Genomic DNA, 16,654 nt, shown 5'->3' with positions numbered 1-16,654 from the left:
AGCACACTGGACAGAGAGCCATCGTTGCCAGCTCTAGGTGGGAGAGCTAGGCAAGGGCCAGTGCATTGCACATTAGCTCATCGCTTGAAGTTCGTTGAGATGTCTCAATATTGGGGTTGCTTTCTCAGTTCCATAATAGACTTCTCCACATTCAGAGGCATAACTATGTTAAATCAGGGATGAGCAGATATGACTAGCCAGAGAGCACAAATACCTCAAGGACTCTTGCTTCTGAGGTGCAGGATTAGAAAGCATGGCCTACCTGTTTGGAGGTTTTTTGTGTGCAGTTTGTAAATATGTGTGTAAAGGTCATGAGGAAGCTATGGCTTTAAACAAACAGGTAGAACTCCAACCAAGGAAAGTACCTCTGTCACATGTATTTTTAGGACCAGTCTTCATGCTGTTAAGATACTGTCAGGTGGAAAGCTGACAACCTCTGATTGCTTTGGGGCTGAGGGGAGTGGGCACTTCCCTATGAGAGCAGCTGAGGCCCTAAAGAGATGATGTCACAATTTATTATGAATCTATTGCTCATGATTGAGCCTCACCTTCAGAATTTCATTGTCTGAATCTTACCTCTTAATTGCTTCTGTACCATGAAGCAAAGTAAATGATTTCTTCCAGAGCATAAAGATTATAAATGAATGAGTATCTCCTTTTTAAGAGGCATCTTGAGATTTTTGTTTTCACATTTAGCCCCCAGATGACACATTGCAAGCGCAAGTTAAATGCATTGTGATATATTGTGATTAAAGCACATACAACTCTATCCCTTTGCCAAAATAATATGGACAATTGTGCAAATAACTCGAGCCAAAAAACAAAAATAAAAGAGAAAGAGATACATACACTTTTACCTGAATTAATCAGACCATCAAATCATGATGAGGTAGTAGCCTACCTTGCTCTGACCCCAGTGACATTGTACTCGCATGTTTTAATGAGGTCCCCTCACCTGGGAGGTGAAAGGAAGACCAAGGCAATGTTGAGGACATGGCGATGTTTTTCCAAATTTTCATCCAGCTCTCTGAGCGACTTTGTTTTGTGATTTGGGTGGGGAGATTTGCCAGGGAAAACTGAAGAGCTGTCCAAATGTTTTTTGGGTGCATCTACCCGTTTTCCGTGCTAACATTGGTTAGTGTTGGTTGTTTATCGAGAATAACAATACAATTTTCATTGCTCTCCGTACACAAGGCAGCATCCAGAGAATCACATTATGTAGGGATTTTTTTTTTTGGAGGGCAGCAGAGGTTTTTCTCATCCAGATGCCAAACAATCATGAACCTCGCTCGGTAGTAAACACTAATAAGTAGGACCATCATTTGTGCTTTATTCAGACATTGAAATTAGGGAGAGACATAGAGGTTCTGCTACAAATATGTGTCAGTAGAAATGTATGTCTGTACTAGTACACAAACACACATAGAGATGCCTAAAATAAAAAGCCAGTCTCCTCTTTCCTCTACTCCTCTCTCTCCACTCCTCTGGGGACAGCTGCCCTGCTGAGTTGGCTGTTAGTTTTCAGCAGGGTCAAAGCCTCTACAGCTGTTCCTGACCCAGCCCCTCACCCGAGCTGCTGCAGGCGAGGCAGGCACACAAGTTTGTGGCTTGAAGTCAGAGAGCCTGCTCTCTGCTGGTCCTCTGGCCACCTGTTCTCGAACACCTTGTTCTTCTTGCCCATTTTAACTCACTGCAGCTTCTTGTTCTGACATCCCAGGTTGGCTCTCCTGTTTTTTTTCATGCAGTATCTGTGCGCCTTGATGATCTTTTATCTCTTTTTTTTTTTTCACCTTCATTTTTCTTTTCTCAGCGGCTCCTGCTAACTCTTCCACTCCCGTCCCATTGTCTCACCCAGAGAGTGAGTATCATTTTCTTCACCCATCTCTTTGCAGGTTGCTTCCCACAGTGGGTCTGCCCGGTGTTATCACCTTCACCAAGTGATAACTCAACTCTGTTGGCGGAAAGCAGTGCCGGGTTATAGAGAAGCAAATGAGAAGAGAAATAGGCACAGGGCCTCTCCGATTCCTGGTTGCAGGCAGCACTCCCCGAGGGGAGGCAAAGGAAGGGGGAGGTTCTGGACCGAAAATGCTTCGGGCAGACTCCCGAGGCTGCTGCAGCCCAGCCCAGTGCTGGCTGCTTAGTGAGCTGGCCCCGAGCTGATATCCGGAGAGGCCAAAGGATTTTGCCCAGAAAACTATCTGCAGGCTCATAAGAAATGCCTCGGGGGTGTTGTGTGTTCACTTTCCTTTTAATCGGCACAGTTGGATTCAGACACTGAAATTAGAAAGCAAAGCTTAGGCCTTTTGCTTTTTTCACAAAAACATACATTTCTCATAAATATTTGTGGGGAAATACGCAGTGTCTGCTTGCAGATGTGCCAGGCAGTAGACGCCAAGGCACATTATTCACCTCTTCAGCCCACGTTTTCGCTCCTTTAAAAACCAGGATGGGGACTTGCTCTCCCCCAACCCCCTCCCACAAAACATAGTGTTCACAAGCTGTGCTTGCTCGCTCGGGAACAGTGCCACTAAGCCTGACAGTGATGTCACCTGGTCAGTCTCAGCTTTTATCATCCTGGACTGATATCATCCATCCTGCCTCACTCATACAATCTTACTTACTGGTGGCTCTGGTCCTGTGTCCCCTGCCTCCTTCACAACAGAGGGAGCTCCGGGCCTGCCCCTGTTCAGAGTTCTGAACCTCTTTCTGGAGGGAATGAGCAAAGCAAGACAACTGCTGAGTGAGTCCCAGGGTGACACCCCAAGGCAGCAGACAGGCTGCAGGAAGGGTTGTGCCACTGGCTGGCTGAGTTTTCCTTAGGACCTCAGAAGTCCCTGCATTTCGGGCACAGCCAAAGGAGGAGACTCCGCCCATGCTCAGAAGCCTCCTGTTGCACGTGATTAAGTTAGGAGCAGGCCCACCACCCCATCTGGGCCGTTCCAAGCTGTGTGTCGCCGCAGCAGAGGCTCCGGCTCGAGAGATGGGAACAGCCTGGTTCGAATCCCAGCTCTGCTCCCTCTGTGTACCAGTACGGCCCTGTGATTTTAATGAGTCACTCAGCCTCCCCATACCTCAGATTTCTCACCTTTCAAATGAAGGACAGATTTACCTACCTTATAGGTATTTGTGAGAATTAAAGATCAAATATAAAAAACACAGGGCTCAGCACATATTAGCTGTCATTCATGGTAAGAGTAAATGAGGGTTATATTATTTCTCAATGTGTGAGAGTCATTTGTCAGCAAAATCTCTGATAATCTCTTTAAAGTAGATCCACATTGGTAAATCAGGGAAGAAAAAAATGAAAGAATATCTCTTCACCATCTCTATCTTTTCTTAATAATAATGCCCTAAATGTATAGACACACTTACAAAATTTATGTCCATTTCCTCCTTTACCTTTCTGAGCCTTTTCTGTCCTTCCTGTTTCCATAGCAACCTGGCCTCTTCCTGCCCTTACAACCACAGAATCATCTAGTGAGTACGGAGCTGAGCTGCCCTTGGCCAGATTGCTGCTTGTTGCAGATCTGACTTCTGGGTCACAGCACTGCCCATGGTTTTTCCTTGTGTTAAAGCAACAGTGTGAATGCATGGCCGCTCCTCACCAGTGTGGTTTTCTAAGCATGCTGTCTGCTTGGCCAAGAGAGCAGACCCCCGGCATCCCCCAAGGAATTGGGGTGATTATGTAAACAATACCTGTGCATGAGGAGACTTTTCAACATTCACCCTCAAGTCAAAATTAGAAAAGGATTAGAAAAACTCCAATAAGACAAAAGAATAGCATCTCTCCCCAGCTTTCATTGTCCCTCCCCACTGATGCTCATGTGCACACATGAATGCACAAACACATGCACACATGCCGCATGCTCATGTAGCAGTAGCTAGAAGAGAATGAGGGCAGGAGTAGGAGAGAATGGCTATTTGGAGAAAGGCAGAGGGTGAAGCCAAGGAGGAGGACTGGCTGAGTCTTGACAGCCTGGCTCCTGTGTCTGGCCCAGAGGGGGAGCTGTGTCCACAGAGCACCTGAGAAGGCAGGGCGCTCCCGGTGCAAGAAAAGGCATAGCCCGAAAACGCATAACCAGGCTCGCTCAAATGTGTGTATTGAGCATCCCGATGAAAGTTCTGGAATTCATCTCCTGATGATAGAGTCGGGGCCAGACCATATCAGCTTTTCCATTGTGGAAAATATTGCACTTCATCACAGCCATAACATGCTCCAAGCTAGTCGTTTTAAAACTCCAATGAAGTGCTGTTCTATGGTTAGGCCTTAAATCCCCTGACAGATCAGCTATAGATGTGTGTGTGTGTGTGTGTGTGTGTGTGTGTGTACACAGTGTGAGTCCTCAGCTGTGTGAGAGTTTTAGATTTTATAACATTTCTGAGTGCCCTGAAAAGTAGCATGCATCAGTGAGCAGGGCTGGGTGAGGAGAAAGCAGATATCACAGTACCACTCCCACTCTCAGGCCAGGGTTCCCACACAGAATTAAATGGAGAAGAAAAGGTTGTCCTGGTTCTGCATTGCATGGAATGGTGTTTTTTCCTACTGCAGAGTGTAACTAAGGGCCTGTTTTCTTGGTGTTCTCTTTGTGTGTATGCTGCAGTGAATTTTAATTCCTGACACTTTTGAGGTTTCATTTCATCAGCAGAGCAGAGTGGGTGAAAATGAACTGTGCTCACACGGGTTTAATCCAGATGATGGGTTCTTGCATTTGAAAAAGGAATGCAGCTAACAGCACCTTGCTTCTTCTAACAACGATGCCCCAGCCCTTCTCCTGTGTGCAGTGTGTGTGCCGGGTGCAGGGGAAAAGGCTGCCTTACACATTTGCACAAGTCCTGTCATATATGAGGTGCCTCGCCATAGGTCCATCTTCTCTGGAAGTAAAACACAACCTTGGATCAGATTTTTCCTTAAGGAAGAATTAGGTGTTTCTCCCCTGGCATATGCTTGATTTTTAAATATCAGGCATTTCTGCCCCCAGATAACATGCTTCATAGTGCCATCCAATGAGAAGAAAGTTTGAGTTTTTTTTATTTTAAACCACTTGACTACTGACCCAAATTGTAGGTCCCAGTGGATACTGAGATAAAGGAAAGACAGTCACGATTGGGCAGCAGCCTGTATTGAGCATGAATGCATTGCTCAATAGGAAGGCAAAATGCTACACAGCTGAATAGCAGTGGAACTAACAGCAGAGCAGCTAGAAGCACATAAAATCCTCCAATCATCAGTCCGTCAATGAGGCTGGAATGAAAGAATGTCGTGTGTATTTGTGTGTGTGTGTGTGTGTGTGTGTGTGTGTGTGTGTGTGTGTGTTTTGATCTAGTTACAATTATGAATGAATGAAGATATCCTAAATAACATCAAAGGATAAATGTCTCAGGTGTAAGAATCCTTACAGGACACTAATGGTGGGTGTGTGCAGAACCTGTGTGATGTTGGACAGTAAGAAGCTTGCACGCTATCAGTTCATAGTAGTGAGGGAGCACATACCTTGGTTAAAGCATTTCTCTCAAAATATTCTTAAATAGTTAGCAGAGTGGCATTTTCACCTCCCTTCTTGGCCCTTCTCCTCTCCCGGCTCTAGTTGGCAAGACCCAAAACTCCCCCTGGCCTATGAAAGTTGAGGTGGGAAACTCAAAATGCCTTCTAACAAAACAAGGTCACGCATGTCACATGTAAGCAACAGATTGGAGTGTAAACACAACATCGAACAAAGAGGAATGTGGGTAAATCCAAACAAGAAAACTATTTTTTTTTCCTTGTACAAATCAGAACGTGTCATATTAATGCAGCCACAGTTCTAAAGAGTTAACGGCCTCTACAAACGCTGAGCATTTGTTGAAGATCAAACTCTCAGCTTGTTGGGTTAGGGGTTTAGTTTCCATTCATATTGACAGAGCCATTGCCTCAACCACCGGAAGGAAGCCTATTCTCTGCCTGCCCTGGCCTCTTCCTTTACATGTGTCATGGCCCCTGGGATCACTGGGGCACTTGAGCAGGGAAGTAAGGAAAGATGCCCAGGGCCACCTTCTCTGGCTCTCCCTCAGCCCAGGCCCCCTCCTCTGCACCAAAGGAAACACGAAACAACTTCCCTTAACGTAATGTGCCTGCCTGTCCTCACAGAGCTCAGTCTGCGCCTTCAACATCAGGGGACTTTTCCTTCATGACCCATGTTCTGTTTCCCTCCCTTGTTCCCCAGGGACGCCGAGATGTTTCTGGAACCTGTGATAATGACTTGCATTTTCTCTTCCTTCAGCAGTTTCCGGATTGCCTCTGCCAGCTGGGTCCTGTCAGAAACACCTCCCCGTTTTAAAGCCACTTTACATGCTCCTTGATGTGTTATTAATATGCAGTGTTGCAGCTGTATCTAATGCTTATTGGTGTTAACCAAATACTCTTTATGATTTATGATTCTCTATTTCTGGGCGGTTTTACTGTCCTCCCAGTGTTTCCTATATATGCTGCTAATTTAATTTGATTTCTCCTTTTATTTAGTCTGTGATTTTGTTGTTGATTTTTCTCCCTGCCCATTGTTTACATCAGTTTTTAATTTTTTTGTATTTTCCATGTGACCTTCTCCACTTTCCTTTCAACCAATCATGTGCGTGCGTATCATGTGACTTTGTCATGTGGCTTGCATGGTGCTGATGATGTCGTCCACGCTGGTGAACAGAAGGTAAAATTCTTTGTTCTGATAAGTGAAATAAATCTGGGACCACAGCCTGGCACCCAGGGCCTGCTCATTGCTTCCCGTCTCAGATTTCCTAAGAGAAGCCATTTGGGAGAGTTCCTCTTGTTTTCAATTCACAGGCAGAATTCACCATTCTTTGCAGCCTTCACATGACAATTTGATACCAAGACAGCCTAGGTATTTTCCTTTAAGAATTTGGCCATGTAAACTGCTCTCTTCGGTAAAACCACTTAGCCACAGCACAGTTTGCAAGCTTGAATTTTTACCAGGTGGTTCGTAAAAATTATTTCCCAGAAAGCAGTTTTGTAAATTAGCTTTATTATATTGTTGTTTAATTTTATCCAGTAGTTCTAAAAACCACAGTTGCTCTAAAATGAGTCGTATTTACATGAAAATGTATTTGTTCACAACAGTGGAACCCTACAATTGCAAAGGTTGTGTTTGCTTAAAACCAATGAGAGTGGTTCATTAAATTCATGCAAATTGAGGACTTTCTGAGATGAGAGACTTCAGAATTTTGAAGTAGAGCAGTTTGGCTGTGATCACTGAGGGGGTCACTTGTCAAGAGCGACCCTCTCCCGGGCAGAGGGGACAAATCAAAGCCAACGTCACTTGGCGTTACCATGACAGGAGAGCTCTGTGTGACCAAGAAGCACGTGATTGGCCATTACAGCAAAGGAGATAAAACTGTAGGCTAATGAAGAACAGAGCAGTGACAACATAATTAGTTGATCTTGCAACTGTCACGACTTTGTAAAAATATTCCATGATTTCAGAGAAAGGCAGCCCTTGCTCACAGCTTTCCCAGCAAAAGCGAGCAACCCTTTCCGAACCTGCCCCGGGAGTCACGTGCATTCTGCTCTCCTCACAGAAAATGTTCTTCCAGTCCCACCCTGAGACACATACAGGCTGCACTGATCACCAAAGCGAAACTAACCCCAGTAATGCCCAGTGTGCCCATGCATGCCAGGGCCCCGGATGACCTCACTTCTCTGAAAACTGATTGGGCGACATCCACAGGAACAAGCCCATCCACAGCTCATCTCGCATGCTCTTTGCTCCTGGTCTGTCATTTCATTGAGTGCTCCCCGCCCACGTGTGTGAGTCCTGTGATGTTCCCTCTCCCACTCCTCCACACTGGCCACCTCTGAGGACGTTGGCTCTCTAGGCATGGCCACTGTGTCCCCATTTGGTCCCATTTACATCCAAACTCCTGGAAAGAGGTCTTGGATCAGAGCTGTCCTTATTTCCAAAAAGGAGATATTTGATATTTTCATTGTCCCCGTTGAGTAGGAATGTCCCCAAAGCAGTGAAACATCGGATCATATGTTTTACATACTTTAAAAAGTATCCTGATCTGGGAGTCTTAGGACAGGGGATGTTGGGAATCTAAGATTTTCTTAACTCCAAGTCCCACCCCAAATATTGTGGTTTCATCCTTTCCCCAAGGGGGATCAGGCTCCTTTGGGCCATGGTGACTGCTCAGAGGCTGATGTATTGGGACAAAGCCTGGACATTCCCTCTGAAATCTTAGTGTGAGCAGACATTGGGTTGAAACTCCTCACTTTCTTTTTTTAAGAACAAGCTTGGCCAGTGCAACCAGTGTGGCTCAGTGGTTGAGTTTCGACCTATGAATTGGGAGGTCATAGTTCAATTCTCAGACAGGGCACATACCCAGGTTGCAGGCTTGATCCTCAGAAGGGACCATGCAAGAGGCAGCCTGCAACCTGGGCATGTGCCCTGTCTGAGAATTGAACTGTGACCTCCCAATTGAGGATTCTCTCTCATCATTAATGTTTCTCTCTCTCCCTCTCTGAAATTAATAAAAATGTACTTTAAAAAGAAAAAAAAGAACAAGCTTGGCCATTTCTGAGCAATGCTCTAGTTCAGAATGAGACAAAACACAGCATTCATGAGGTAGAAGCTAATCCACAGGTTCGTCAGAGAGCTCCCTGGACAGATTCGGCAAGGGAAGAAATGTTTGAAGATGCTTCCTGCAGCCGCCCTACAAACACACTTAAGCAGTGGTCTCGGCTGTCAGTAAAAAACGTGGCCAGTGCTAAAATATTTGCCGAGAGGCTGAAGCATTCCACAGCCAGACCCTCCCCTGCCAGCGGCAAAGGGGCAGGCAAAGGACTTTGTCAGTGAGATGAGAAGCAGGAAATGGCCTTTATTAATAAAACTTAAGGGAACGGAGAGATCAAAGCAAATAAAATTTACGGGACAGAGAAATAAAGCTTATTAGTTCAGGGCTGTTATTGCCTCCCTGCTCTGGGCAGGTGTTGGAAGGTGTAAGTGAGCAGGGCGTCTTTTGGGCAGTGGGCTGTACACCCAACAACTGCTGAAATCCAATGCCCCCTGTTCACCACCCCAAAATTGCCTGGGGGGCACTTAGCATGTGCTGAGTGATCTAGCTCTGTCCCCTCGGGTTTCCTTCCACAGTGCCCACTGGGCCCAGCAGCACTGAGTTAGAAGGGAGGTGAGAACACACACTGAGCACCAGACCCCAGCAACTCCAGGCTCCTGAGCCTCCTGAGCTTTGCCTGTGGGAGCTCCCGGCAGGGAAGCTTAGGCACCTGCCGGAGAGCCCAGAAGTGAGTTCAATGCCCATGAGATGCTCAGGTTTCTTTCTACCACGGCATGTGTCTGCAAGGGCCTGCTTCCCCCAGGGACTCCGACAGCTACCGAGGCCTCTGTAAATGGGACCCCTCCCCCACCAGCATGTGTGTGACCACAAGCCCCTGCCCCACTCCCACCTCACCCCCTCACTGTGCTGCATGTTGGAGCATGGATCCCTCCCCACCCCTCATAATGATCTTTTTTTTTTATTATTTAGCTACTGACACTGACTCGTACTAGGACATGCTGGTTCTGATGAACTAAACCCTGTAACATCCACTCTTCCTTCTTAGATTGAAACATCACTAACCACCCCTTCCACTCCCTCCTTTATTTTTACAGCTGTGTCGGATGGCCACGGTCTCAGGCAGCTCGCACAGACTTTCCACCAGGGCTTCTGCTCTAATTGCCTCTGTTGCCACGGACTCCCTGCGCTTCTGGTTGCCAGGGTGGGGAGCTAGAGCCAGGCGACTAGGGCAGGCGGTGACGTCGGCCCAGATCTATGGGCAGAGGACAGGGACAGGGGCTGGGGAAAGTGCCTACATCCCCAGGGTTCTCCACTGGGAGGCTCCTCCCAGGAGCAGGCTGCCCTCCAGGAGGTGATGTAGAACATGTGCCTTGTGGCCTCAGAGGCGGGAGCCGAGCTAATTGTTGGTGATAGCAGTTATTTCTGTCATGACTTCCTCAGCCTGATCGGCCCCATAACCACAAGCCATACCTTCGTGGTTATATTTTCTTTTTTAGGATGATGAAACTAGGATAATTGATCAATTAATCTGTTGGTGTTTTTCATGATACCCATGAGAAGGGAACTGGAATTTTGTGGTTTGGTCTGTCAGAGTTCATTTGTGACTGGTTAATTTGTATTTTGTGGGAACATTTTCCTCCCCTCCCCTCCCCCAGCACACACATTCACATTCCTAACTCCGGAGAAATCCAGTGCTAGGAGGACTTTGTAAGCCAGACGCCTCAGCCACAGGGCGCTAAACATTCTTCCTCCGAACACTGGGCACAGTTCAAGGGTCCCAGAATGCATGCTGCACAGATCACATTAGACTGGCTTGTTTGGCATCTAGGGCAAGGTGTTGGGTCTCGGGAGGGAGACTTAGGGTTCTAATAGCTCTCAGTCCTGATTCCCTTAAGGAATTTGCCGATCCCCTAAGGACCAGTCCAACTTTTAACCTCTTGATGAAATTGTGAATGTTCCTGAATTGGAAAAATCAAATAGGCTTCATATTTAAACAGCTAAAGCTTACATTTTGGGCTTTTGAAAACAGTGAAAAGGCATACACGAGTGGGAGCAGCAGTTAAGATAAACAAAAGAAACAATAATTTTAATGCTAGACAATCCTACGTGGTAGACAAAGAGAAGGGTTCCAACACAGCCCCTGCATCCACCATTGGCTTATCTCAGATGTCCAAGCCTGTGAGTGCTGGGGGAAAGAACCAGAGTGGATGAAGGGAGATGCCAGGCTGACCCCTCCTTTCTCAGGGGTGCCTGTTGGCACCTTAGCCTTTCATTCAGAAGATCCAGCTCCTGACGTTGGGCTTTTTGGAGTGAGAAGCAGTAGACCGTTTTCCTTCCAAACTTCACAAACGCTGTCTGACTGCCCAGGCTTGCTCTCATTCCTGCTGTGGAAGGCAGACACCCCGCAGCAGGGATCTGACCCCAGAGCCTCTGCTGACAAGGGGAAGGACGAAGCTGACTCCAGGTTCAGGGCACAGTAACACCATAATTACAAAGAAGAACCAACCATCTGCAAGGCCAGAAATACGCATTTCAATTACGGTTTATAAGAGAAATTCGTAGGACCTCCATGTAATATTTCTGACTACCGGTGATCTCCATGGTGCATTCTTTTTCATTTTCTTGCATGCACAATTCACATTCTTCTAGAAAATACCAGAACTGCTTGACGTCTCATATTTGTTATTGGCAAGGTTCATTTTTAAGGTACTGCTGTTTTAATCTTTACAGAAAATATTTTGGGGGAAAATAAGACTCATGGCTGAAGCTACACTCAGAGGGTATAATTAACCCCAGGGGTTTTCTTGGAGCAACCTGCCTCTGGCTGCTGAACTGCAAACCAACGTTTACAAATAATTATGATATTGGTTTTGCTGAAATTACCCATAATGGTTTCAATCAGAGCAGCCACCACAGCTCAGAGTGCACGTGGGGCCCTCTGAATAATTTCCTCTCCTAATGTGTTCCCCAAAGCGGGAAGCCTCCTGAATGCCACGCCCACTCCTTTAGCCTCAGCCCCCCTTCTTCCCCGGCTGGCTGGAGACTTCTTTTTGCAGAGAGTTCAGGAAATCGTTTCTTTACTCCTTATCTAACCTGTAAAAAAATGACTGACAGTAAACATTTGAAGATGTATGAGACAATTGATTATACACTTACTGCTCTTTCTAGATCTTGAGGGGCCTACGATAAGTAACATCATAGGTTGAATATGCACTTCCTTTAGAAATACTGTCATAGTAAGATCTATGTTTTTATACTTGGGCCCCAGCATTTTTTTAAAAATTGATTATAACTCAGTTTTTTTCATTTGTCTTATTCCCCTTTGAAACTCCAAAAGCTTGCTTGGTACCTAGTAGGTACTCAATATACATATGTTCAATAATTCATATTTAAAGCACTCTAGATGACACACCTGAATATTATATGATATACAATGCTCTAAGTTATGTGGGAAAGTAGTACACACATATCAGAGTATCATGATTGTCACTCAGATAAAATGCTAGCAAGCTATAGTGTTCTAACCATGTTACAACCATGTTTTAATTGTGATATATTAAATAGCATAGTGGTTTCCCTATGAACCTAATAAAGACTAAAGACTGGTGTGCAACATTTGTGCACTTGGGGATATGGGGGTCTCCTCAGCCCAACCTGCATCTTTTAGCAATCCTGGAGCTCTGAGGAGCTGTCCAACTGATTGCTTAGGCCTGAAGGCTCCCCTCCCCGCCAGGGCCTAAGCCATCGGTTGGACATCCTTAAGACGTCCTTAGTGCTGCTGCAGAGGCAGGAAAGCTCTTGCCACCACCACCTCGCTCTCCAGTCATCAGCCTCATTAGCCTGGCTTGGGGCTGAGTGGTGCTCCCCCTGTGAGAGTGCATTGACCACCAGGGGGCAGCTCCTGCCTTAAGAGTCTGCCTCCTGGTGGTCAATGTGTGTCAGAGCAACTGGTTGGTCTACCCTTAGGTCGATTTGCATATTACCCTTTTATTATACAGGATAGGAGAGTGCCTTCATCAGGGCTGTTAGTTTCTACAGGGATTCGTTGGTGAGATTTTAATTCATATGTCTTTGAAGAGACTTAGGTTCTTTTAAAAGATAAGACTTTTTGAGATAACTTTAAAAAACTTAAAGGACCATCTGTGCCTTAGAAATATAGGATTATTGATTTGGGGGTGCATTTTCTAAAAATGGATGCATATCCTATATTTCAAATTCTGTCTTTTGCAGTGTCATGGAAATAGCTGTGGTGATCTTACAGTCCATCTGGGGCAGTGGCCATGGTGTGGCACAGTGATGTCACAGTCAGAGCATCAGTCCAGGGCCTGTATTTTCAAATGTGTAGACTCGTCCAAGGTGGCAGCCCCCCAGGCTCTCCTGTGACCTCCTTAGCATGCAGTTTAAAGGGATCTCACAGACATCAGAGAAAGCACATAAATAAGTAGATATTCCCCAAAGTAGAGTTCCACGTTTGGCGGTATCAGTTCAGCCTTGGGAGCTCACCCTGCTCAAATCTGAGAGGAAAGAATAATAATTTAATCTCTACTTCCCTTCCACTGAGCCTGGAGAAGGGCTGGGTCCCTGCTCAATGGGTGTGTTGGAAGGGCTGCTGATGCTGCCTCCTTCCCTCCTCCTGAAGGCAAACAGGCCACTCACCGCAGAGCCCACATTATGTTTCTGGGTACAGAAAATTATAATGATAGTGTCCATATCCATCCAGTCCCTGGTCACCAAGCCACTGGCTTGCCTGGGACTAACAGTTTCTCCAGAGCCCGACTTGGTGTGATAACCCCTGGAGAATTCCAGGCCATCCTGGGTGGGTTGGTCTCCCTAACCAGCCAGAGCATAGTGTTGTAAAGTTCCCCTACATCCCCTCCATGCACCCTTCAGCACTGGGGAGTGACACAGAGCTGGCCTACTGCCCTGTACTCCCTGGCACTTCCTCTCAGCACTGGGCATTCGTGGTGATATAAGACCTAACTGGATTACTAAGACTTAGAATGGGCCAAAAGAATGTGAAAAGCATACATGCCTTGACATTACCGAAACCCAACTTCTAAATTTTCTCCACTGAATTGTTCAGGGCTGTGACTACATAATGGCTTAGAAATAGGACAGGTTTTTGCCTGAAGCCCTTTTATCTTCTTTATTTTTTCTTAATTACTGGCTAAAACACACACACACACACACACACACACACACACACATAACAAGCACAAATACTTGGTTGCACAGCATTAAGGTTATGCATCTTCACTGTCGCAGCGTTTATGTGTGCCCTTTGCTAGCACATCCCAAGCCTACGTGTGCACACAGATTATGTGGGATCCTGCTAAAATAATAGTCTGCACTTCTAAGGAGCTCTCAGGTGATGCTTACAGGAGGCCCAGGTTGAGTACCACAGCTCTCCTGAGCTTTCTCTCTGCTTCCTCTTTGTCTTAAAGAAGAGCAGGACACGGGGCCGTTTTGAGGTTCCCAGAGTAACTGACCCAGGACAGTGGGCTGGACGGGCCTTACCAAAGGTACACTTTGGGCTGCTCAGGTCCCAACCCTATTGACAAGCTTTTCCTGGCTCTTGTCACATATCTGTGGTTCTGTAATCCAGAGCACAGGCCCAGGCAGCCCACGCTGAAGGTTTCTGGGCCCTCCCAAACGTTCCATGTGAGGCCATGAAACTGACTCAGAGGTGGCTCGTGCAGGAAGTACAGCACTTACAAGTGTGCAAAGTCTTCATTTTTACTTCCCATATCAGACGTTTCTCACCTCATTGCTTTCAGCGTATACTAATGAAATAGTTTATCCTAAAGTAAATCGGTTCCTCACTCACTGATGAGCACCCTTTCCCCCGCCCCTACCCCAGCAGCCTGTCACACAGCACATATTCCTTCTCAGCCTTGGATGCAGGCTGTCCGCTGAGCACAAGCTGCAAATAAAGACATGCAGGGACCTTTTTCTGCTGAAAACCACTAAAGACGTGTTCTCTCCCTCTCCTCACAAAGACAGGGGCTTCATGATTGTTACTTAAGACAAGGTGTTGAGGATTATCTCAATCAGCTCAGCCATAAATGCAGGACCAATAAGAACCTTATGATTGGAATGGGGGGTTGAGGACAAATATGTGATACCTTATTCAATAAGGAAATAAAAAAAAAAAAAACTTGCCTTGGCAAATCATGCTTTGTTTAATCACAGCCAGGAACTTAAATTGTTTTTAATATTATTACTTAGATATCCAGAGAAGAAACTAGGCTGCTTTGAAAAATTATTTTATGCATATGAGCTTTCTCCTTAAATGCTCTCGTTTTTCCATATTTCGGGCCATTTCCAAAAATACCAGGTTTATAAAAGTTAAGTCTTCAGTTGTAAGAGCATAGCAGCGAAAAGGAAAGCAGGCTCCAGGGGGAGACAGGAACAAAGGCCCAGCTCAGGAGCGTGATGGGCTGTATCTCCAGGGAGCGAGCAAGCTGCCCAGAACATCCCCAAAGGGCCTACATTTGAGCTAAGTCTGAGGCATCTAACTGGAATCCAAAGTCTTACGTTTTCTGCTTTTTAACCATTTGAATTTCTGAGAAAACAAAAGAGCCTAGCCCCACCCTGCCAGTGCATCCCTTTCTGATGGATGGGTTTCATTCTGTGGAGGAAAATGTCACATGAACCAACTGGCTGTTTCAGGGGAACCCAGCGCTCCTAAGCTCGAAGGGCAGATGGGAGAGGATGGCAACTCCATCAAGGTGAACCTGATCAAGCAGGACGACGGCGGCTCCCCCATCAGACACTACCTGGTCAAGTACCGAACGGTGAGTGCCCCTTCCCGGGGCTCAGCCCTGCCCCGAGACCCTGGCACACACCTTGGTGGGGCAACAACAGGCAGAGCCTGATGTGGCTGGACAGACATGGGCTGCTGTCCAGCTTTGTCCCTTACCGGGCGGGCTGGACCATCCCCTGTGTGTTGGGCCCTGATCAGGGTTTCAAATCTCAAGACTGACCTACAACTGTTAGTTCATGTCCACCCTGGGACCATTTCAAAACCTCCAAAATGGCTGTGGTGGTGACAAGCTCATACCATGATTGGTTTTCCTGCTTCTTCTTGAATTTTTGTACAAAGTTATTTTACCATTACCCTGTGCTTTTTGCAAATAACATACTGCTGCCTAAGCATCGCTACCTCACGGGCCAGGTGCTGTGATTACATGCATTTCCTCTCCACGAGACCCTATGAAATAGGTCCTCCAAGGATCACCATGTGGCAGAGGCAGCAAGGGCTGTGCAGTCGGTAAGAGCCTGGCCTCTCACAGCCGGGCCAGCCAGGGTTGAGACCCAGATCTGTCTGATGGATGCAACTGGCTAGCTCCCTCGCCAGCTCTTCCCCCACTGAGCTGTTCTAATCCTGCTAGGAGCGTGGCCCTAGGCCTTTTCTTCCTGGTTGGCTCAGAACCCGTCTAAGATTTCTATCATTGCACCTTTCATCCCCAACCCCCAATTTAAAATCTCTCTCGTGTTTTGGTTTAAGAATGACACTTGGCCAAGTGCTGAGGCAATGTGTGAGCACTGGGGATAGTCTATTGCTAGGGTCTCTTCCTAGAAGGAAATACGGAGCCACAGAGCAGTTGCCTTTCTTCAGATAGCCCCCAAGAAAGGCTTTTTCCAGGAAGATGACTTACTCCTTCTGCCTTTTGGTCAGCCCTGTGGATGTGAGCCCCCACTTGATTAGGTCACAGGTCTCACAGAGTCCTGGAGAAGAAGCAGGTGCCGGGCTGACTCCTGGCAGCACTGGAAGTGGACAGGGCTGGGGGGACGCCTCTGGCTGTTGTTATCCTGATGTGGCTGGACACACATAGAGTCAGGTCCAGCTTTACCCCTTGCCAGCATGTGACCCAAATACATCATCCAGTCTCCCCAAACTTCTGTTTCTCTTCTTGTAAAATGGGAACAAAATCACTTATCGGGTTGTTATAGAGATTAGTTATAATATATGCAAAGGACCGGAAATGTGACTGGCACTTGGAAACTTCCATGCCTGGTAAATACAGTCATTACTGCTAAGATGCCGGCTGGGGTGGGAAGTGCCTCCCTTGGAGGCCTCCTCAGATCTCAC

At 46.6% G+C, this 16,654-nt stretch overlaps 1 protein-coding gene across 20 annotated transcripts in view; it reads left to right on the top strand.

The window, feature by feature from the left end:
- NCAM1 (neural cell adhesion molecule 1) overlaps nucleotides 1-16,654 on the top strand; it is a 310,094-nt gene that overhangs the window by 276,755 nt on the left and 16,685 nt on the right. For 15 of the 20 annotated variants that reach the window (XM_036428047.2, XM_045578002.1, XM_036428048.2 and 12 more), the window contains one exon: nucleotides 15,232-15,356. In XM_036428047.2, the coding sequence (XP_036283940.1) occupies nucleotides 15,232-15,356 (125 nt within the window). Of the gene's footprint in view, nucleotides 1-1,810; nucleotides 1,859-3,435; nucleotides 3,478-6,674; nucleotides 6,678-15,231; nucleotides 15,357-16,654 lie in introns of all 20 variants that reach the window. The other 5 variants (XM_045578000.1, XM_045578001.1, XM_045578004.1 and 2 more) reach the window with 1 other exon arrangement.

Source organism: Pipistrellus kuhlii, unplaced genomic scaffold (assembly GCF_014108245.1).
Source record: "Pipistrellus kuhlii isolate mPipKuh1 unplaced genomic scaffold, mPipKuh1.p scaffold_m20_p_9, whole genome shotgun sequence".
In the NCBI taxonomy this organism is placed as follows: Eukaryota; Metazoa; Chordata; class Mammalia; order Chiroptera; family Vespertilionidae; genus Pipistrellus; species Pipistrellus kuhlii.
Note: the sequence above shows the minus strand (reverse complement) of the source record. Positions and strands in the feature narration are given on the sequence as shown.